Source organism: Lichenostomus cassidix, chromosome Z (assembly GCF_008360975.1).
Source record: "Lichenostomus cassidix isolate B80296 chromosome Z, HeHo_3.0, whole genome shotgun sequence".
NCBI classification, from domain to species: domain Eukaryota; kingdom Metazoa; phylum Chordata; class Aves; order Passeriformes; family Meliphagidae; genus Lichenostomus; species Lichenostomus cassidix.
In genome coordinates, this window is record NC_139511.1 from 47,090,356 (window position 1) to 47,113,522 (window position 23,167).

The following is a 23,167-nucleotide window of genomic DNA, read 5'->3' on the forward strand; positions in this document are numbered from 1 at the left end:
GGTCAAAAATTTAAAATGCAAGGTAATACATTTTCAGATTTTATTATCTGCTTCTTAATAATGGGTGACCTGAGTTTAATGATTTCTTTATTTCATATTTGAACAGGTTAATGAGATATGACCAGGAGAGCAAAACAATTCTGTCATTTTGATTTCAATGCACCACTGCATTTTATTACTTTAGGAGCTTCTGAGTACTCAGTCCCATTTAACAGTGCACATTGCTTACCTTGATTAAGAATTGCTGAGACAAGGAGGCACAGACTGTATTAGCCAGTACTCCTCACCCAGGGTTTTCCCTACCAATGAGCCCAGACTGTTTCTGTGGAAAGGCATATTCCTTTGTTCTAGGGTTGATATTGATTGACAGAAGACAAAACTTCTATTTGAACAGTAAGCAGAGTCATGAGGGTTTGTTTCTGGAAGCTCCTTATAATTACATGGCAGAGGTTATGTTTTAAAAAGGAGCTGTCATTCAGACAAGGAAGTGTGATTGTGCTCTTATGTTCTACAAAATTTTCAGAAGCCATATTTCTAGTTCATGGAAATCTTGATTCAGTAAAAAGCAAAGATGACTTGATCCTATTATTTATTTCAGCTTTTTTTAAAGATTACCAAAGACAGAGTTGCATAATGCCATTTTGCAATTCGTCAACGTAAGCACATAGAAGATACATTTTAAATATTTGCACTTAGGCATGCTAATATATTAGCACTGTTAGAAGATAGTGATCTCTAATGTTCTCATACAGCAGTAGTAAACTAACAGGCTATCCTTAATTAACTCAGTGTACATTAGAAAATGAAGACACACAGATAAATCCAAGGGCAATAGGTATACAGTGCTATAAGAGCACATGTAGTATGAAACTACATAATTTTCAGAAGCTAGTGCTGTGGAAATTCCAACTTCTTCTTGCTTCTGTTCATCTATTACTTAACATTTTGCCATGTCACCCTTTGGGAGAGTGACTGTAATGAGAAAATGATATGAGACAGCATGTCCTTTCTTTATCATAATTATGTTGAAAAACAACAAACAAATTGTTAGTAGCATTTGAGATTTCTCAGCTTCCCTCATCATTGTATACAGCCATGCTAGTTTAAATACAGATAATAACCTGTCGGCTGTCTTTACATCCAAAACAATTGAAACACTGTAAATCATGAAATTAAGATTTAGGATTTTCTCTGCACATTTAATCTAGTCTCTAGACATATGCATTGGAATATATTTTTAGAATATTTAAGGTTGCTGTTTTCTCCCTAGGACACATACCTTATTCAGAAAATGGTAGTTAATTAACTATTTTTTCAGCACAACACTTCCTTTTACTCCTGACTTACTTCTGTTTTTTCTCTTTGCCACTGGTCAGTCCACTGGTCAGTTTCTGCTCTGGCCAACTGCTTGTTCCATCACACTTCTTTCACATAAACCATATTGACAATGACCAGCATTTCCCATCAATTTGTCAAGTAGACATCCCAAGCTGCATTTTTCATTTTCTTGTTGCAGTCTGCCTTTCCAAATGCCCCCCAAAGTCTGAACATTGTTCCTTCTCCACCTGAGTCAGGATTTTGCCTTACCAGTCTGCACTAAAAACAAAATTCTGAATTAATTGAAGCTCATTATGATGTTTAAATCCTGTAGAGAGGCAAAGTATGGTAAAGCAGCACTGTACTGAATCAACATTAATGGATGCTCTGTGGCCCAAGCTCCAAAATCATGGCTGTACAAATCATATGCAGTCCTTGAGAGATTCAGGGGCCAAAAGTGAATGGCAAGTCGTGTTCAGGTGAAGCATGCTTTCTGTATTTGGGATGTTTACAGGAAGTATGGCTGCATCCTAAGAAGTCTTTGGTAAGTGTATATGAACCAGTCATTTTAAAGAGCTTGTATTTTAGACATGTTTGATAGTTTTTATTTTCTTTTTTTTTTTAACAGGCACAGCAAAAAGGTATCTAATATCACAACCAGGACATTGCAACATTTTACTCTTTTTAAAAGTTATATGTTAACTAAGATATTATGTAACATTAAAGTATTTTTTCAGTTTTGATTTCAGAGACAGATTCTTCAGTGCTGGTTCAGTGTTGGTCTGCATTTAAGAGTCCACATAGATATGTTCCTTAGGAGTTTGAAAAATATCAGGTACTCTAAACAATTGCAAATGTTCAAGAAGATAGCTGAACCAATCTTTGCAGCTTCTAGTTTGTTATCAGAAGAACCCATTTCTTTCACTCCGCTATCCTCACCATGCAGTCCCACATTCTATTATCTGTGATATTTTTCTCCTGTCATCCTCAGTAGGTCAGCAAAACTTATGCACCCAAGAAAGTCACCCTTCATTGTAGGATGGACATGATAGAATGAAATCTTACGTTTATTCAATCAGAAACTTCATTTGCATTTATATGGACAAATCTGTGTATGTGTAGGTGTAGTCAGACTACAATCAAACACAATGCCTGACCAATTGTAGGCCACCTAGAGCCAGATAGAAAGTATGTTTTGATGGAATAGCTTGCTGCATTTGCAGAACTGATTTAAATAGTCTGTTAATAAATCATTACAGCTTGGAAAGCAACAGCTTTCTGTAAGCAGATGACGACTCAGGAACTGCAGGATTTCTTCTCAAATCTTTTGCTTTGAGATACAAAGATGAAAGAGATTTGCTCTGTTAGAGCCTCCGTGATTTACAAAGAGGAATTCATAAACTTTTACCCCAAAGACAAGAAAACTGGCTTTGTAATTGATTTCCCATTACTAAGGGATCTTGTTCAGACTCTGAAAGATGCGGAGCTGTGACCCAATCTTGTTTCAGGAGGATGATTTTTATTCAGTGTTTTTCAAGATAAGTGATGGTTTCATAAATATGCCTTGGACTGACAATTTAGACAGATGTCTAGGATCTGAGATTTTTTTTTTAAAGAAAAGTTAAGTTTTTGTTGAAGCTGTCATCTCAGCAGTTTGTTTAGGTGTGCTAGCTGAAGAACAAACAAAAGTAATAATAACTCAATTTCTACTCTGAAAGTAGCAAAATAAAACTCTATGCACATGCAAAACCTAATCTTCTGGGAAAAAAAAGTCTCAACTTTTAGACGTCCTGAATTTGCAAAATCTGCGTATTCTGTTGCATAATACCTTTAACTCCTAGATAAGAATAAGAGAGGTCAGATGTTTGTTTCCCAAAGAATATCACAGTACCTTGTCATCATGATACACCTGTTAGTGTCAGCAGTATACATGTCTCTCTGTGCCAGAGAGAGTTTTTTATTGCCTAATAAAGCTAGATTAGGCAAGATAAATTCTTGCAATGCAATGTCTCTTACATTGGTATTCATAATAGATAACACCTCCTGATATAAAACAATTACATAGGCAATACGCCTATCATATAGCCACGTTCAGGATTTAATAGCCAATGGACACAAATAACATAGTAAAATGGTTAACATACCCAGTATTAACTGAATTTGCATTCAAGGTCTATCAAGCTTACCTTTGAACCAACTTAAAACAGAGCAAGTGACAAACAGAAGGACTAGAAAATCACCTATGCAGCAGTAAATAATTCTGACTTTGTAAGAAATCCTGTGCAGGTCCTCCTGGCCTTCTTTGTAAGGTTTAAAGAGGACATTAGTTGGCATTTGTAAGGATTAACAGTGGTAACAGGGAAAAACCCCACATATTTGATTTTAACATGAGAGTTTCAAGGAAGGAGAGGTGCTTGACATGGAGACTGAGCAGCAGCTGCCCTGACTGGCTATGTACCACAGAGGTATTTGGCAGTTCAGTTGGTCACAGGATGAGGAAGCAAGGTGGCAGATGGATATCAAAACAGTGATGGTTGTAGTTAATTCTCTTTCTCTCTTCTGTGGATATCCCCAACTCCAAATATAAAAGGTGATTAAGTACAAAAAAGGTTTGAAAAAGGTTTGAAAAATGTTTAAAAGGTTGGAAGATTAGGAGACAGGTTTTTGCCAGAGGACTGAATTATTCAGGGGGTTTAAAATAATTTAAAAGCCTGTGGGGAAATCCAGCCTAGAGAGAGTCCCTACCTAACCATATGGTTGTTACAGGAGAAAGTCCAGACACCAAGCATGCCTATAGAATCTCCTGGCTCTAACCAGGCTCACCCAGGGCATGCACACACTCGTGAACCCAAGGTCTCCATTTCACCTCAGCCCTAGACGTTCAACTATCTTGCCATGTGCTGGTCTCCAGCCTAGTCTGGCCCTGCTATCTGTATAGACCGCAAACCTACATGGTAGTTAGTTTTCCTCCTGAATGTCTCTCTCCGATGTCCATTGCACACTGTCTTTAGTCCTGTCTGCTGCATGGGCTTCAGATTCAATATGACACTTGGTCCATAGTCCTACCTATGGTCTCTTCTCCTTTTGTTCTTGTCTGGACCTGGTTCATATCTTGCCTGGGACTGTCAATGGATCCTACTACCAACACCTGGCTCACCCTGCTAAGACTGTATCTGTGGGGCCATGCCCTGGAGTCACTCTACTCCCGGAACACCTAGTTGGAGGGAACAGCAGGACCATGGTGCTCTCTGAAAGGGAAGTGAAGGAAACAAACTAACACCTATTACCTTAAAACACTTGTGACGTTTAGTTTCCTCAGCCATTTGTCCACCCAAGATATGGACTTGGAAGGGCTTTCCTCCAAGCCCTTCAATTTTTCCTCCAATATTCATGGATACTTACATGTATGATAAGTGCATATCCCCCAGAATATCCTGCTGACTGGAAAAGAGGAAACATAAAAATTTTGGGAAAAAAATGAAAATGAGGAAGAGCCAGGGAACTACAGGCCAGTCAGTGTCATCTCAGTGCCCAGCAAGATTATGGAATAGGTCCTCCTGGAAATCATGCTAGGACACATGGAGGACAGGGAGGTGTTTGGTGATAGCCAACATGGCTTCACTAAAGGGAAATTGTGCCTGAAAAATTTGGAGACCTTCTATGACAGGATTACAGTGTTGGTGGATGAGGGAAGAAAAACTGATGTAATCTACTTGGACTTGTGCAAAGCACTGGACAGTGTCCTGCCCAACATCCTTGTCTCTAAGCTGGAGAGACATGGGTATGATGGATGAATCACTCCATGGGTAAGGAATTGGCTGGATGGTTGCACTCAAAGAGTTATGGTCAATCGCTTGATGTCCAAGTAGAGACCAGTGATGATGACACCAGTCTGTGTGGTTCAGTCAACATGCTGGAGGGCAGGGATGCCATCCAGAGCAACCTGGACAGGCTTGAGAGATGGACCTGTGTGAACCTCTGGGAGTTCAGCAAGGCCAAGTGTGAGGTCCTGCTCCTGGAGCAGGGAAATCCCCAGCATGTGTACTGGTTGGGCAGAGATGGATTGAGAGCAGTCCTGAGGAGAATGATTTGAGAGTTTTGGTGGATAAGAGGCTGCATTGTTCTTTGTGTAATGACAGCTGTAGTACTTCTCAAAACTTATTTTAAGCAAAGAATCATGTTCCAGATTAAATATTTCCTGAAGAGAAATTTTGTGTTAAAGATGTCTCAAATTAAAAGGCAACTATACAGTACAAACCCATAAGCAGGAACCACCATCGAGACATAATTCAAACTGCTAAAAGCTTTCTTCCTGTTGAGAAATTTCTACAGAACAAATCTTGCATCAGGACAGGAGTCAGCATATGTTGGATTAAGTCTGTACTGATACTCACATTTTTTCTTTTGTTTTACTTGTTGTAATGTCCTTAACATTGTGACTGCTTTTCGTTACTTTGATGGATTGTAGATAAAGGAAGACAGGATGATAATATGACTGCTTTTGAAGAGTAAGCTGTTATATTTATTCTATTAAGAGTTCACATGGATTCAGCAATGAGCTGAACAAATTTGGGAAAAAAGTGTATTAAGGACTACTGAATGCAGAAATCCCAGGATGGTAACCGAAATACTGCAGATTTGTATCAATACATCTTTTTGTCCATCTTGTGTTCCTCATTAGGTAATTGTCACTGGCTAGTGTCAGAAGCAGTTTGTTATTATTACAGATAACACTGTAATCTGACCCAATCTCTGTGTTCTGTGGTACAGTGGTGCAAAGGTGCATCAACTGGCATAGATTTTCAGCTGTGGGTTATAGGAGGGGACTGAAGTGCATCTTGAAGGAATACAACACAGTTTCCTTATTTCCACAGTTCATGATTGTAAAAAAACACAGAAAGGTAGTTCCACCACCACCCAAGAACCTTGCAATATTGGAACAGCAATAGAGCTTTTGGCTAAATCACAGCTGGAGTCAAGACATTCATATAAAGCTAAAAAATATCAGTGTTAAAAAGAGTACATATACCATATCACCTTACTTTGAAAGGTACAGGGCACTCCTCTTAAGAATCTTGTGCTTTATCTAACAAAACTGACATCCCACACAACTAAATAGCCACTCATGTGGTCTGCTCATCAGGCAAAGACATATGCTTCTCTGAGCTTTGTGTGAATAGCTGTAATAATAGCAAGACACTGTTTCACAATCCTTTCCTCTTTTCCAAGAAACCTCCTTCCTTCTGCTGATATACATGAAGCAAACAGCTGGTTTTGTTGGCTATGTACTTTGAAGTGACAGATTTATTTGAAGCCACAAGATTAGCTAGCTTTCCTTGATTTGATATCAAAGCACAAGTCACCTTTGATGTCCAAGTTTCAGTTTCTATTGCATCTCTTGTTCAACATTCCTATTTTGCTTACTAAGGCAATAAATAATAGTTTTCAGGACTCCGCTAAAGAGCTGTCTAACTGATCAAGAAGGTAAGGCAGGCTTCCATCCCTGCTGCAGTGAGTATGGGTTGCCCATGCTAAGGTGAAGTCTGTGCTGAGTTTCTCAATAAGCATTATCCGTATAGTAGCTTAGCAAACCATTCCATAGGTGATGCTTTCCAGATGAACTGGGCATGCCTTTGACTTTACTGCATGGTTCACTGGCACATCTCTCCAGTATTCCTGTTCCAATGCATAGTTTTGAAGTTGAACTAAAATTGGGATTAGTTCTGGAAGACAGAGAAATGTGGATAGAAAATACTTCATTTGGGATGCTTCCATCTTTCCTCAGACTTCACCTCCTGTAGCACTACAGACAACTATAAAACTTTGACCTCTCACTGAAGAAACAATTCTGTCAGAGCTACCATTTTGAGTGAGCTGTCTTATTCTGTGTGAAAAATCATTCTGATACCACCTGCCAGAGAAAAGGGATAAATTTTTAGGAACACTTATTACTTGGACAAATTCTGAAAGAATGTTTGAACACAACCTGCAAATTTTTTTCAAAAATATATAGAATTGCTTTTAAAAGAAATTATTTAAGCACAAATTTGTACCAGCAATTAATTTGTTACCATCATGGTTTTAATGTATTTTTCTAATATTTCCATTTCACTCATGTTATTTCAAGATAAAAGTCACAGCAAAAATTTAATTTCCTTCATGTTACTATCATATTTATAAAGAAACAATATATACATCTAGAGGAGAAAAGCAAAACATATTTGTATTCTAATAGCAATCAGTTAAAGTAAGTATTGGACTTATATCACAAAGCCTTGCAGCAAACTGCTTTGCCATTTGAAGCGAGCTTCATCTCACTTAATTTGGGGATCTCTCATTCTGAAACTGGGGACTTAAATCATTACTCCAAATACACAGTGGCATACATTTATGAGGGCCTTTTCCTTTATAACAGAGCATTTATGATAACTCAGATTATATCAGAGAAGTAATTTCATGTTTACTACAGGAATGGAGAGCTTGCATGTGTCAGTGGTCTTTGGTGCAAAGCAAATTTTTACTTTCAGGTTTGGAAGTAGTGATCAGTTATCTCACAAAATTAAGAAGGCAGTACGTCTGTGATACGATTAAGATGAAAGAATGTACGTATTGGAATTTTTTTTTCTTTAATTGTTATTTTATTTAAATGTTGATGCAAATGCATATCTTCAGTGTGGAAACACTGGGGTTAGTTCTGGAAGATGAAGAAATGTGGACATCTCTTTATAAATAAAAATACAAGTTTGCGACTGTGCTGATATCATCCTCAGAGAGCCGCAGAACTGAAAGATGGGGAAAAGTAGGTTCCAGTTACCTGTCCTCTCCCCAAGACTAACATCACCAAAAGTTAAAGCAGTGATAAAGCTCACACACAGAGGCACACGGACACACACACCCCGGTAACAGCTGTAAACAGTGGCATGTGCTGCTCTTCATAAGGCTTGCCACTCGAAAGCAAGTCCACGCTCTGCTGCGGAAACACAGAAACCTTATTCTGCTATCCGAGCAAGGCTTTTGTGAACGAAAGAAAAATCTTTCTCCTGGGAAAATGTCCACCGGGGCAGATGTGACGCCGGGCAGCAGCGGGCAGCGCGGCGGGGGATGCTGGAGCGGCCGGGGGTCAGGGCCGGGGGCGGGCGGGCAGGTGGCGACGGGCGGGGCGAGCGCGGCGCCGCCCCCGGGCCCCATTGGCGAGGGCGGTGGGGGCAGCGCCGCGCCGCCCCCCACACAAGTGCGAGCGCCCGGCGGTGGCGGCGGGGCTGCGGCGGGGCCATGCAGAGCTGCGGGCGCTGGTGGGGGCGGCTGGCGGCCCGCGGGGCTCCGCACCTGCGGGCGGCGGCGGGGCAGCGGCGCTGGGGCGGCGGAGAGGCGGCGCGGTGCATCGAGCAGCTCCTGCCGCGGCACGATGACTTCTCCCGGCGGCACATCGGGCCGCGGGAGCAGGAGAAGCGGGAGATGCTGCGCACCGTCGGGGTGCAGGTAGGAGCCGTGCGGGGCGGGGTGGCGCGGCCGGACACTCCCGGTGCGGGCTGTGCCGGCCCGCGGGAGCTAACCACGGCGTGCGGGCGCTTCTTGCAGAGCGTCGAGGAGCTGATGGACAAAACCATCCCGGCCAGCATCCGCCTCCGGAGGCCGCTGAGGATGGATGACCACGTCTGTAAGTGACCGCATGGCCCGGGGTGCTCCCGGAGCCCCCCCGCTCTCCTTCGGGCGCCTTCCGGCCGCCAGCTCCCGTGGGGGCGGGGGGGAGTTGGGGTGCGCACCCCCTGTCCCCGATATCCCCGCTGAAACCTGTAGCGATCTGATCTTACCGCTCAACTAAAGTGCAGGGTGAGACTTAAATACGCGTAGCAGCACCATCACCGACACTTCATTCTTCTCCGGCCAACTCCGTAGAGTAGTTTGGCTGCTGTGTTTACTGCTCTCCTGATGGAAATCGGTAGGAAAATGTGTGTAGCAGACAGGGGCAGCTCGAAAACCCGGTTTGGAGCTCGAGTGCTACCCTGACTTCACTTTGTCCCAAGAGCCTGATATGGAGGGAAAAATGTGACTAAAATCATCCCCGTAGTGTGGACTGTAGTTTCAAATGAGCCACTGTCTTTTGTTGGTTCTTACGTATCTACAGGATTTCTTTGTTATTCCTTCCCTCTCCCCCCTCCCCCCCAATAATAACCTGCATGTTTTAATAACACGGAAAGCCTGTGTCTCCGTATTGTGGATACACAGTGGAGTAATGGCCAGAATTTTCAATCCGTCTGATTGAGAGTTATGGGTAAACTGAGGAATGCAAAACATCTAAGTCAGCTATTGTGGCACCACAGTAATTCAGCAAATTGTTGTAGAAAACTTGATGCGGTTTCATGAGGTTTTAGATATTTACGTTCTAAAGTGTTAGCCACTTCAGTACAAAATTTCTACCTGTATAACTGCATTTTTGAACAGTGTCTGTGAACATCATGCTGGAAGTCCTGTAAGTGAAAGAAACACTTTAAAATCCCCAGTGCTAAACAATTCCACTAAAACTAACAAAGCACAGTGGCTATTCAGATGTAGGAGCCAGTTACATCTGCATTAACTTCATTTTTGTGTCACGATCCTTTGCCTGATTTGTAGGAAACTTGATTCCTCTCGCTGGCATTTTCTCATTGCTCATCCGTGTGCTGTAATTTGAGTGTAAACTTCAGGCCAGCCGCTCCGGTGAGGTTCCTGGCCAGTTCAATCTGGTTACTCTGAGATGACATCACGCGTGAGAGGCAGCACCACAATGAACAGCCAGGAAAACTAGACCCTGAAAAGGCAGATTCTAGCCAGGAGGGATACAATGGGGACTGATACTTTCTGCTTCTAAAATGTTTCATCAATACATCAGTATTTAAGTTTTTGGTAACTTTCTATCATATTGAAATGGGGAGACTCTGGATTGAGAAACAAAATTTAACATTCTTCTTCTGTCTGTATAACTGCTGAAAGTATTGCTTGGCATATTTTCCTATGGTTAATGTGCTTAAATCAAGGTACTCCTTGTTTAACAAGTGATTTTTTCACTGACCTCAAAGAAAAGAATTTCTTAGGTTATTATATTTTTAGGTGTGTAGGAGGGATTAAATGCAGTTAGTCACTAATAATTATGTCTTAAAAGCCTTTCTAATTTTTTTAGTTATTTTTATATTATTAATTAATATGATACTCTTACAAAATTTTACATCACCAAAACACACATAAAAGTGATACAGGACAGTTGGATATTAACATACATATACATTATTGAAAACTGAACTGGTGATGTCAGCCTAAGTCTTAATCTTGATTCAGTGCTCAAATGCTGATTTTCATAGTAATTTTGAGTGTATGTCTCCTACACAGCAGTGCATTAGTTGATGTTCTGTTGTAGGGAAGTTCTCACTGTGCAACAGGACCTCATTAGCTAACAGTGTATTTAGTTCACTGGCATTTTGCTCCACTTGCTATGCTGTTCTTGTTCCTTTAGAGTAAACTTTGAAAGAATGTGACTGTGATGCAGAGTCCCAAATTGCACAGCATGCAACAGTGAGTTTTCAAAAGAGATGCTTGCATGAGGTACAGAATTTTTTTTCTGTACACTACTGCATTTTTCTTCTGCAGCCATTGTGCTGAACTTTTATAATTTAACGTGTAGTTGTTTGTCACTAGTTTCCCCCTGCACTGATAGCAGAAAATACCACAGCTTGTAAAAGAAAAGTTAAAAGCTTCAACTGAAAGTTGTGCAACGTCACATTGAACATCTTGTACCCAGGACACTGTAATCTGAGTGAAGCTTGTTTCCTCATTAATGTCCCATTGAGAGAACACTTTCCAATTACTGTGGTATTTCTTATGTGAGTATGGTGCGCTATTTCTCTATCTTATATCCTTTACTAAAGGGAAATAGCAAAACTGGGAAGTTCATGAAAACTCTATTCTATTTTAATTTAACCATTTGTTTTTATTTGTATGAATCCTCCCACTGTCCCCCTAACTCACATATGGAGAGAGAGAACAGGACAAGGCAGTGCAAAACATGTCATTCAAAAAAGTGCAGTATTAATGAAATTTATAATACAGCAATTTCCACTTGTCTCTGTAACTCAAAAACGTAATCATAGTGACTCTACAGATTGCAGTGCAGCTTAGCAAATGATCTGTGCTATGCCTACTCCTTTATAGTAACAAACACAGCTGAACTTACATTGAAATCTCATTGAAGTCAATCCTTACAGATAGAATTAGACATGCACTTCAAGAAAACTACATACACACTATAAAAAGCACATTTGGGTGAGTATCTTAGGTCTCTGCAAATACATTTGGGTGTTTTGGAAAACCTTCATAGCTGTAGACCTCATCTCAGATGTGTATATTTGATGTGTACATTTGGTGTATATGCATATCTTCAAATTTTGATTGTGTGTGTGTTACTAGGAAAGATTGCATTACAGATCCTTCCATTGATAATGTAACAAGTTGTTTAAGAGATGAAAAAGGAATCAACTGCTTATGCAATAGCGGTTTAAAAGAGTAAAAAGAGGCTCCTGTGGATGCAGCTTGTGTTAAAAACTGCTTTATATGGCATTGCATATTCCATTGATGATAAATAAAACCTCTCTAGTAGAGGCACATTGTTTTGTACCTGTGTTGTCTTTCCTAGACATTTTAGCAGAGACCTACTCTTCAGTGGAAGACTCAAGCTTTATTATTTCTCTGAAGGACATAATATATATAGGGAGAAAGCCTTTACATTTGACTGGACATTTCCTCAGGGTAGGAAGGCTCTACAGAGGGATCTGGACAGGCTGGATTGATGGGCCAAGGCCAATGGTGTGAGGTTCAACAAGGCCCAGGGCCAGGTCCTGCCCTTGGGTCACAACAACCCCAGGCAGTGCCACAGGCTGGGGCAGAGTGGCTGGAAAGCTGCCCACAGGAAAAGGACCTGGGGGTGCTGGTGACAGCAGCTGAACATGAGCCAGACTGTGCCCAGGTGGCTAAGAAGGCCAATGGCATCCTGGCCTGGATCAGCAACAGTGTGGCCAGCAGGATCAGGGCAGGGATTGTCCCCCTGTACTTGGCACTGGTGAGGCCACACCTTGAGTGCTGTGTTCAGTTCTGGGGCACTCACTGCAAGAAGGACACTGTGGTGCTGGAGCATGTCCAGATAAAGGCTACAAATCTGGTGAGGATCTGTACAAGTCCTATGAGGAGTAGCTGAGGGAGCTGAGGTTGTTTAGCCTGGAGAAAAGGAAGTTCAGGGGGATCTTTTCACTCTCTACAACTGCCTGAAAAGAGATTGTAGTGAAGCAAAGGTCACTCTCTTCTCCCAGACAGCAAATGGCCTCAAGCTGTGCCAGGGGAGGTTCAGGTTGGACATCAGTAAGAGTTTCTTCACTGAAATTGTGGTCAGGCATTGGAATGGATTGTGCAGGGAGGTGGTGGAGTCACCATTCCTGGATGTGTTCAAGGAACAACTGGACATGGCGCTTAGTGCTATGGTTTACTTCAGAAGGTGCCAATCAGTCAGAGGTTGTAGTCAATGATCTTGGAGGTCTTTTTCAACCTAAATGATTCTGTGACCGCTTTTAAGTTTGAATGAAGTAGCCATTCTGGTAAATAGCAGGTTTTGCTGGTACAAGGGCGTCTATACTCTAAATGCTTTTCAATAATTATTAATGTTATCTGTATTGACAGATTTTGTTCTACTGCCATGTCAGTGATGCAAGAGAGAAGGAGTGTAGGTTGTGCTAAGAGGGTTCTGTAATGAAATCCTTCCTTCAATAAGTGATATGACAGAACTGGTTATGTCCATTTTCTCACAAAAAAATTTAAATAGCCATTTTAAAAGTGTCTGCTGCCATGAGCCCACTGACAGTGTTGTAACACCACCTGAACATGCCACTGAATGCCAGTAGGAGTAAAACAGCAAAATGTCTGACTTCCACTAGCAGTAAGTTTCAGTCCTGTACCTCAACTGATTCTGAAAGAGGGGCTTTTTTTACAGCCAGATTTTTCTGCAGACACAATTAGGGAAAAATGTAATTTTGGTGAGTAGCTTCTATTCAGTCAATATTTACAACAAAGCTAGACATCTGTTTGATATTTAATTGGGATCAGCTGCTGTTACAGAGCTTTTTCCCCAGGTTTATAGTAAGTAAACTTGAACAATCAGCTTTTCTTTAGGTATTGAAGGTGCTTTAGCACATATGTAGTGATTGACCCATTTGAAGTAAAAGAACAGATTATCTTATATAACTAATCCTCCTTATTTTATCCCTGCAAACCTACTGTCTGTGTCAGTCGTAGTTATCCCTGCAATGCTGCCATTTTATGTCTATCTTTTTATGTAGGTAGGTCATTTTCATATGTTTGTGTTTCTGCTTTTTAGTTCAGAATTTGAATTTTTAAAAAGTTTTAATTAAAATACTTCTACAAACTCTGCTATAATTCATTCCCCCCAAACATTCCCAGGTACATTCTGAAATTTTAGAATTTAGAAACATTAGTGCCTAAAGTCTTAAGAATGCAATTGGGTCTCCAGTCTAAATATTATTCGAAGCAATACTGTTCAGAAGCAGTTACATTGCAATAAAGATTATTTCTGCCTCTAAGTTTAACACTTCTTTATTCTGTCTTTAGTCATAATTTCTGATGAGTTAATGAGGGGAATAAAGATGAACTGCAATGACTTAGCTGGCAATTTTTTTTCTGAACAAGATTCTTAAAGAATTTTTATTGTACACTCAATAAAATGTGTTAATGATAAAGGCATTTCAATCACTTTATCTTAGAACACTGGCAAGAGCTGAGAGTGATGGTGGCCAGAGTCCAACCATTACTTAAATATAGTAAATTTTTCTTTCTACTTTGTTTCCCTATTTTGCATATTACTTCTCAATCTCATTGCTGGGAGAATTAAAAAAAAAATTAGTAACACAACACAAAAATGTCATATATGTCAAAATGTGTCAATTTTTTTGAACCATGTATATTAACATTTTTAGAAATCGTGTGTGTTTTAGTTTTAAAGAAATTAGTATATATTTATAATAATACAACATTTCCACTATATATGCTCCAAGTTATTTACTTTATGCAGCAGAAAAAGTCTGCTATTTTCTGGGTTTGATATCAGTCTTGTGGACCAAAATGAAAACTTGGCAACTTCATTATGAATTAGAAAATTAACTTTTAAGTATACAGAAGATCACTCTTGTGGTTCACATTCATCTGCCTTTGTATTTGTTATTTAAAATGACCAATAAAGAGTTAGACCCCTTTCACAAATAACGTTATGGGAATACGCTATTGGAACCTAGGCTTGATGGAGTGGGAAGTAAGACTACTGTCAGAGACAGTGCATCCTGCTCAGTCTGGTGAGGAGTCCTGTCAGTCTCCAGCCCCTGCCCAAATCTCAGCTGTGGGGTCAGAGCAGGTTGCTCAGGACTTCACCCAGTCAGAAGATGAAACCTCTAAAGGTGGAGACCCTGCTCCACATGCTCTGGTGTTAAGAGCCCAGCTGCATCTCCTCCATCCCCTTCTGTTGGTTGTGGGGGTGCTGGTAAGAATGGTTTGTTTCATTGCTTTGCTCTGTGGTCTTTGAATTCCAGCATTTGCATTAAATTCTCTCACATTTATCTACACCAGTCTTACTTGAATTCAGAATCCTATCAGTGTAAAACAAACACTGAATTAATGAAATCTACATGGATTTATGTTTAGTTGTAGGTAAGCCAGCCTAGCAGATTAATCAGGGGCTGTTGAATTCCCTTATTCAGGAGTGCAGTTACTTACAAGCTAGCTCCCTAAAGACATAGTGTGATGAAGTACTTCAAGGCAGTAGAAGGCACAGAAAGGAGTCTTATCCCAGTCCTCTTTTAAGAGGCACGTCAAATGTGGGAGGTGTATACTTGAGCTGTACTGCTACCATTGCCCTCACAGGGACCAAAGGAGCAGGGTAAGTAAGGTGAAGCAGGAGTGGAAGGAGTATGCCCTCCAGCATTGTGCCACCCTGATTAAAATTATTTGTGTAACTGTCTTCACAGCTTGCTTATTAAAATGTGATAATTAAAAATATATACAGTGTTGGAACCTGTCAGTGTAGGTATTCTGGATGGAGTGTGGTTCTACTCTTAAGCATAATCACTACCTAAGCTGCTTGGAGTCTCACTAGGCTTTTGGCTTTGTGCCTTCAATCAGTTTGAATGCAGGTTTATTTCAGAGATCTCTAGCACAAGCTAAGTGTCTGCATGTAGTTGTTATTAGCTACAATTGCTGAGAAATAACTGTAGAAGAAAAGCCCAGTTGTGCAAACAAAGGAAATGTTATCTCTCACATTGTACAGTATTTGTGGTATGTGTTTACTGCAGAAATTGCACTCAGTGCATTTTTGTGTGTGACATTGAGCTAGTGAGCAAGTTAAATGATAGCCAACTTCTGCCCTCAACTGCAATTTGGAATTAAACAAGGAAATTCATTACCATTTCCAAGAAATCATTGATGTTTGGATTGTGCAAGAAAACAAGCCTCTGTCTGAAACTGCAACTGAACTGTCTTTCATCAAACTTTTGGTTTGCAAGTGGTAGAGGAAGGTCTCTACAATGTTAAAGCTCAGTTAAACAAACAAGTGCATCTGTCTCATTATAAACTCTGTAGGAAATGTACTGGGGAGTGGAGTTTTTTATTACACTTTAGAAACTTCGCCCTGGATGTTGCTGAGTTCAAGCCTAATAATGCAGTTTACTGCAAATAAGAAATCAGTCTTCATACATTAGATCTAATGATAATGCTGAGTAAAAGGCAGAGGAGAAACGAACTTTGAAATGAGAACTGAACATCAGTAAAAAAAATAACTCTTTCAAAGCTGCCATGTGACTGTGGAAGAAATTAGTTGAAAACCTGGAAATTGCTGAAAAAAATTATCTTTATACATAGAATGCAATAGTAAAAGGAAAAAACCAAGTTTTGTAATCAGAGCTAAAGTTCTAATATCCGTGTTTGTGATTGCACTAGAAATTAATTCAAAACCTAGATAATTATTTGCCACCACATTCCAGAGAATTAACTATTCTGGCTTGATCTCTCTTGCTGGAGTAACTTAAAGAGAGAAACCAGATTTTGAGACCTGCAGGGCCCAAGCTTTTCCACTTCTATGATTTTTAGGCGTATATTACAAAATGTGCTCTTCAAGTTGCAGTGCAGAATGAACGGTACTTGGTGTAACTGTCCCATTACAGCAAACTCTGAGGTCAGATTTGGAAGAAGAATTAAAAAACATCTGCTCCCCTTATCTAGGAGGATTGGTGTCCAATTCCACCCATGTCTGTTGGGTTGGACAGACCTATCTCTCTGTGTGATCTTAAGACAGTCTACTGATCATCTTTCTGCATTCTCAGCTACTAACACATTTTAGAAATACTACCCAGTGGCAGATGTTTGTAGCATTATTCCTTGGCTGCTAGGAATGGTTGACTCTGTGTGTTTTTTGCACAGCTTTCAAGACACTGAGGAGTATGCAGGAGCAAGACCAAAGAGTAAACTATGATTGGGGTAGAGAGGGAGTGCAAATGGTTTCATTCTGTATACTTCAAAATCATTCTTTTGTAATCTCTTCAAACTAGACTGGCAGACTAATTTAATAGTTAATCTCATTTGGAATTTCTTGAGCTAGAAATACTCTTATTAGCACTTTAAAAGACCCCAAAACTGGTGAAGCATGCTAAAATTTAATTAAAATAATTTTTTCTGTTTTATTACCTATTTAGAGAAAATGTGAAAAAATAAAGTTATTTAATACTTTAAATAATAAGAAATTATTCCTGGGTGCCTGGTGTGAGCCCATTTTGTGAAAATATGACTCTGTTAGAAGCACTAACATTTAGACAGCTCTGGATGGCAATGGCTTCATCCAGAGTAGATTCTGCAAGGTTATTCAGCTAATAAAAAATGCCCTCTGAGGTACATTTTAATGCCTGTGCGAGATGTCTCTTTTGGGTTGAATGTACATTGTGTTAGCACAAAACAGGCTCCTTCTGCCTACAGCTGTTTCACTGTTCTTTCCACATCATTTGGAACCCTGTTATTATTCAGGTGTTGCATTTTCCAGAATTTTGACAGAATTTAAACTTTGCCAGAATGTTGTACCAGGTTATGACTTTATCTTTGCTGTTCTTGGCTGACACTTTATTCTGCTGCTGTTTATACTTGCACCACCAACATTTTTTTTTTTTTCACACTGGGATAGAAGACATTTCAGTTAAAAACTGTTACTGTTACATGTAGCTGTACCCTTCTGACATAATTCCTTTCCAATTAGGTGAAAATGAAATCCTTGAAACTCTGTACAACATTGCAAGCAAGAACAAGATCTGGAGGTCGTACATAGGCATGGGTTATTACAACTGCTCAGTGCCTCAGCCCATCGCACGCAACTTGTTGGAGAATGCAGGCTGGTAATGTACCACATTGTATTGTTAAATATATATGCTCAAGTACACATTTGAGGCTTGTCCTATGAATCAGCATAGACAAGTACACCACAAACCTATTTTTTTTTTTACTAAGACTTTTATATTTTTGATAACAATGTGTATCCTGCTGTGTAGGAGCTGCGTCGTTCAAGCTAAAGCTAGAAATTGACTTTAGAAGATGCTTTCTTCTGTAAAATAGGCTACTGATTTTGTGACTTCTATTTACAGCTCCTATTTGTTATGAACTCATACAGGATTACTTGTTTGCTTTAAGGAAGTATACAGACTTACCTCCTAAATGAAAGTAATTCTTTCCTAACTTCTGCCTAAATTAAAAACAGCTTCCTCCTCCACTGCAATTTGGGTGGAGTATTTATTGCATAAATACTGTGCTATACCATGATCATGATTTTCTGATGAGGAAGTAAGAAACTTTGAAAATTGTAAAGGCTATTCTCTTAGTTTTGTTTCTTGATTTTTTTTTAAACCAAAGACCTTCAAGTGTTTGAATTTTTATCCATAAAGTGAGTTTTTATCTTGTCTGATCAAATAATTAATGGTGAACAGTAGTGATATTAAACTATCATAATAGGATAATTAATTTATGGAAAGACTGAGAATATTGTGCCTGGTTCTGATCACCCAGCTGACATTTCAGTTTCTAAAGAACTGTAACTCAGAAATGATGCAACAGGAAAAGCTAAATTTCATGTGGAGTCTCACTTTCCAGCAGACTGAATGTCACTGGTCCCCTGCAATTTCTCATTTTTCAAGTTCCCTATCACTAGTGAGTAAGATCCCTCTTTTATACTGTATTAAAATGATAACTGTCGTCTTTATTACTGTGTAATTTTTATTTTAGTAAAATCAGTACTTAAAGGTTTTATATCTATTTAAAAAAAGCCCAAACATTAAAAAAACCCACAACCAACCAAAGGATCATATTACTCAGTGCAAAAAGTCATTGTTACTTAGATGTTATGTATCTTTTATGCTGTGGGTTGCCATAAATGGGTCTATATATCTGAAGATCTCTAAGTCTATTTATTTTTAATTTTGTTGGCTCTATTTGCATCACTAGTGGAAAAGTTGCACTGCTTGGAGTTAAGGAAACTGTGAAGTACATCTGTACAAAGTTTTATTTGGCTTTATCCTCATTCACTTTTTGTGACATATGCAATCTAAATATTTCAGTACAGTACCTTGAAACAAATTACCAGTTGATGAGCAAAAATAAGAACAGTTAGAAAGTACGTGGGACAAAATGAACTGCAGATTTTTCGATCCTAAAAAGTTATATAGTGTTAATGAAACAACTGAGAGAGTCTGTCCAGAAATATGATCTTGCACTGTCCAGTGAAGTCAAACTAGATGGCTAAAAGCTAAACTATTAGATAGCTAAAGTGAAGGCTAAAATGTTTGTTGGAGAGAGAGTATATATGTGTGTGTGCATGTGTGCTAAAGCAGCTACACAGGCTTTATGGAAGCTGTTTAAGAAATCAGACTTCTGCTTACATCTGCTGAGTGTGTAACACTTTCCACACTGACACACTTCACATTGCAGTTCCAAGGGAAATGCTGCAAGCTCATGCTTATTGTTTCTGATCTATTCCATCTCCCTTACAAAACTTGTTTCTTTTTCCTTGTCATTTGTTAGAGCAACTAACAGTCTTCAAAGTGCAGTTAATTTGATTCCTTTGTCCCCAGTCATTAAATATGTGAGAATAAAATACCTGTACCAAGGATGCCTGCAATCTTCATCTCTCTAGTGTAAATTATTAAATTTTACTGAGTATGTCCTTCTTCTAGCTCATGCATTATCTTCAGGTCTATTTTCCAACTTTCTCACATTACTATTTTGTTGCTCCTTTTGTTTTGCACCAAGTTCTCCAGCTTTTTATTTAAAAGTCTTTGGTTTCTACCTTCTATTGACTTTATATGACTTGAGCTTCCAAATACTTGAGTCTTTCTGGAAAGCTTATACCTTCACTTCATTTTTCCAAAGTCTAAGGCTTACTATTGCCCTTTAAAGGAAACAAACTGCTGTTTTCTTCCATCGCCAGAAAACAGAGGCCACAAGTGTTCCCACTTACCACTTGTTTCTGGCTGCTACTCTAAATTCAATCTGGCGTAAAGTCTGTACTGAGCTTCTGTGGAATCCAGTGGCCAAATTTCCAGCAGTGAGAGGAGAGTCTGACCTCTGTTTTTGCCTTTCATCCCTGGACCCATGCTGCTTTGTTTTCTGGACTGTTATAATGGAGTGTTTCCCTTCAATTCTTGTGGTTTTGAAGGAGTTACTTATATTGCCACTACTGTTTTGTTTGCCAAATGACAACACATAAAACTTATATCAGCCTCACTTCCCTCCGCTAACATACTTGGAAACTTTCATTTCACAAGAAATTGTGTATTTTTGAGCTTGATTCTGTGAAATGCCTAGTGCCTTTTCTTTTTTCAGGGGTGGAAACTTGACAAGTAAAGGGCTTCAGAACCAGTATTGAAAAATCATGGCAATACCTAGATATGACTGAACAAAGCATTCTCCTTTGGATACTGTGACTTGATTTAATTCTTCCACACTCATCATCTACTTACTCTGTCCCTTCTCCATAATGCCTTCACACCTCTGTTTTAAAAGTAATTTCTCTTTTCAAAATGGAGAAACAGAATTCTTCTCCTGTAAAAAGCCAGGTCAACAGCAGAAGACAAAAAATTATGGTTATCTAAAAATAAGTGTTTTCTAACAACTTCTATATTAATGAATTACACTTTGCTTTTTTTTTTTTTTTTCCTGTAATACAGTTCAGTTATATATTGCCATAATTTTGGTACACATGTATTTTCCTGGACCCAAACTCAGAACTTTATTCTTACAGGGTTACCCAATATACTCCTTACCAGCCTGAGGTATCCCAGGGCAGGCTGGAGAGCCTCCTAAATTACCAGACTATGGTGTGCGATATCACAGGAATGGATGTGGCTAACGCATCTTTGCTGGATGAGGGAACAGCTGCAGCAGAAGCCATGCAATTATGTCACAGGTACTGTGTTTAAATGTATGGTTAAATCATAGTGGGAAACAATTTTGGAATTTGAAGGTATCTATCCATGTGTAGGCAGTGGGTTGAAGTTGAGCATGGCCTTCTTACTGTGAGCAGGTCACTGAACAGCTGTACTCCATGTTGCCAAGCTCCCAGAGAAGCTTCCAGTGTTGATGTAAAAGTTTAACTCAGACATTTAAGGCCTTAAGAAACCAAAGGACCCAGAGAAAGGACAGGAGAAATTCTAGAGCAAGGAAGACTTACCTTGTTGGAGGAGGGTCAGGTTAGAGAACACTTAAGCAAACTGGACTTAAACAGGTTCTGATGGCTGCTGAGGGAGCCTCCTGATATCAGTACAAGCACCCTTAATTGTCTTTGAACAACCACAGTGGCTGGGAGAGAGAGGTGCCTCAGCAGTGGAGCAAAGCAAATGACAGTCCTGTCTCCAGGAAGGATGGGAATGAGGATGCCAGGAACCACCTGCCAATCAGCCTCACCTCATTCCCTGGGCGATGATGGAACAACTGCTAGCCCTGGAAAGCATTTCTAGCCATGTGATGGACGAGAAGGGGATCAGGAGTCACAAGCATGAATTAACACAGCGGGAGGTCATTTTGACCAACTTGATGACTTTCTACAGTTGAGTGGGTGGCTTGGTGGGAGTGGGGGACAGAGAAGTGTGTCTCCCTTAAATCACCACAGAGAAACTGAAAATTATGGGCTGGATGAGGTGGGAGTGAGGTAGATGCAAAACTGTCTGAATGTCGGCCCTGAGGGTCAGGGTCAGTGACATGGACTCTAGGTGGAGGACAGTTACTATATCCCAGGGGCATCACTGGGTCCAGTTAATGGTCTGGATGATAGGGCAGACTATATCCTCAGCAAACTTGTTGATGATGCAGGATCAGCTGATAGACCAATGGTTGTGGTGCCAATTTTGCCAGGTTGGAGGAAATGGGCTGACAGGAACCTTGTGAAGGTCAACAAGAAGAAGAGCAAAGTCCTGCACATGGGGAGAAGCAACCCCAGGCATAAGGGGTACATGATGGGGGCTGGCAGGCTAGAAAAATAGCTTTCCTGAAAAGGCCTTCGGGGAGTTTGGGTGACACCAGATTGAGCGCAATCCAGCAGTGTGTACATGTGACCAAAAGGCCAGCAATCTCCTGGGCTGCACTGGGAGGAGGAGTTCTGCCAGGAGGCCAGGGAGGGATTGCTCCCTCTCACCCTGGTGAGTCCACATCCCACTGTGCAGTGCCCAGCTCTGGGCTCCCCAGAACAACAGAGACATGGAAGGAGTCTTGTTGAGCCACCTATGGTACCAGCCCAGCCAGTGGCACCCAGACACACATCTGCTCATGTCTGACACCACCACAGACATGAGGGCCCCTGTTGGTTGATGTCTGCTCCAATTGCTGGCACTGAAGTCCACTCACTCCAGTCACTTCAGCTGCTGCACTGTGGATGTGTGGATCCTCTGTGCTCTGACTCGAGTGGCATCCAGACAGCCTTACACACACACACACACACACACACACACAGAATGCAGAGTCTCCTTACCCGTGAAAGGAATCAGAAAGGCATTTAACAGGAAGAGAGGACAAACTTCACTAATTAAAGTACTTCAGCAACTATTTGTATGTGACTGTCCCAGTTTATCCCCTTAGTCCTCTACTTTGTTATGCTTGTTGCTCACAGAACCATTTAGCTGTATTATTTTCCCCCTAAAAATCTTGTAATAAGGGAAGTTTGCAATCCCCAAATGCTCGTCTCATGCATCCCATAATGTCTCCCCACCAAGTGAGGGGTGGCACCCAGACAGTATGCCTGTTTGGGTTAATTAGAGTTCTCACCTGCCTGGTGACCTCTTTGCTCCTCTGCACTTGTTGAGATGAGTCTCTGTTGGGCTGATTTTCCCTGGGAAGCACCTGGGAGCAGCAGGAACAGGGTGTTATCTAGGCTCCCCCACCTGCTCTCTGTGGAGGGGGCAGAGGACTTTTTAATTACATAATCTAACAGACTTTGGCCTGAATCTCTTGCATCCGTGGAAGTTGAAGATGTGCATTATCTTTTTCCACTAGTGATTAAGAGAAGCTTTTAAAAATGGTGGAGTACATAATTCTAAGTTGCTTAAAGTGAAACTCTTACAGGTATATCCAATCCTACTTTCATGGATGTCTGTTGTAGGGCCATTTGAAAGGGATCTGCAAATCAAATGGAACACCAGAAATGGTTGAGGGTCACTGCAGAACTCTGTATCAGGAAGGTGATTACACAGCAGAGACTGCTTTATAGGTATTTGCTAATTCAAAGCCTCAGTTTGATATTAAATCCTGCTCA

The 23,167-nt window shown here is 40.4% G+C and overlaps 1 protein-coding gene across 1 annotated transcript in view; it reads left to right on the forward strand.

Annotated features, from left to right (window-relative positions):
• The first annotated feature begins 8,556 nt into the window (after window positions 1-8,556).
• The window catches only part of GLDC (glycine decarboxylase), a 37,950-nt gene continuing 23,339 nt past the window's right edge, over window positions 8,557-23,167 (forward strand). Inside the window, exons 1-4 of the mRNA XM_085043451.1 lie at window positions 8,557-8,796; window positions 8,896-8,974; window positions 17,636-17,771; window positions 20,666-20,830. Coding sequence (XP_084899577.1) covers window positions 8,590-8,796; window positions 8,896-8,974; window positions 17,636-17,771; window positions 20,666-20,830 — 587 coding nt within the window. The 5' untranslated portion in view covers window positions 8,557-8,589. The remainder of the gene's footprint in view (window positions 8,797-8,895; window positions 8,975-17,635; window positions 17,772-20,665; window positions 20,831-23,167) is intronic.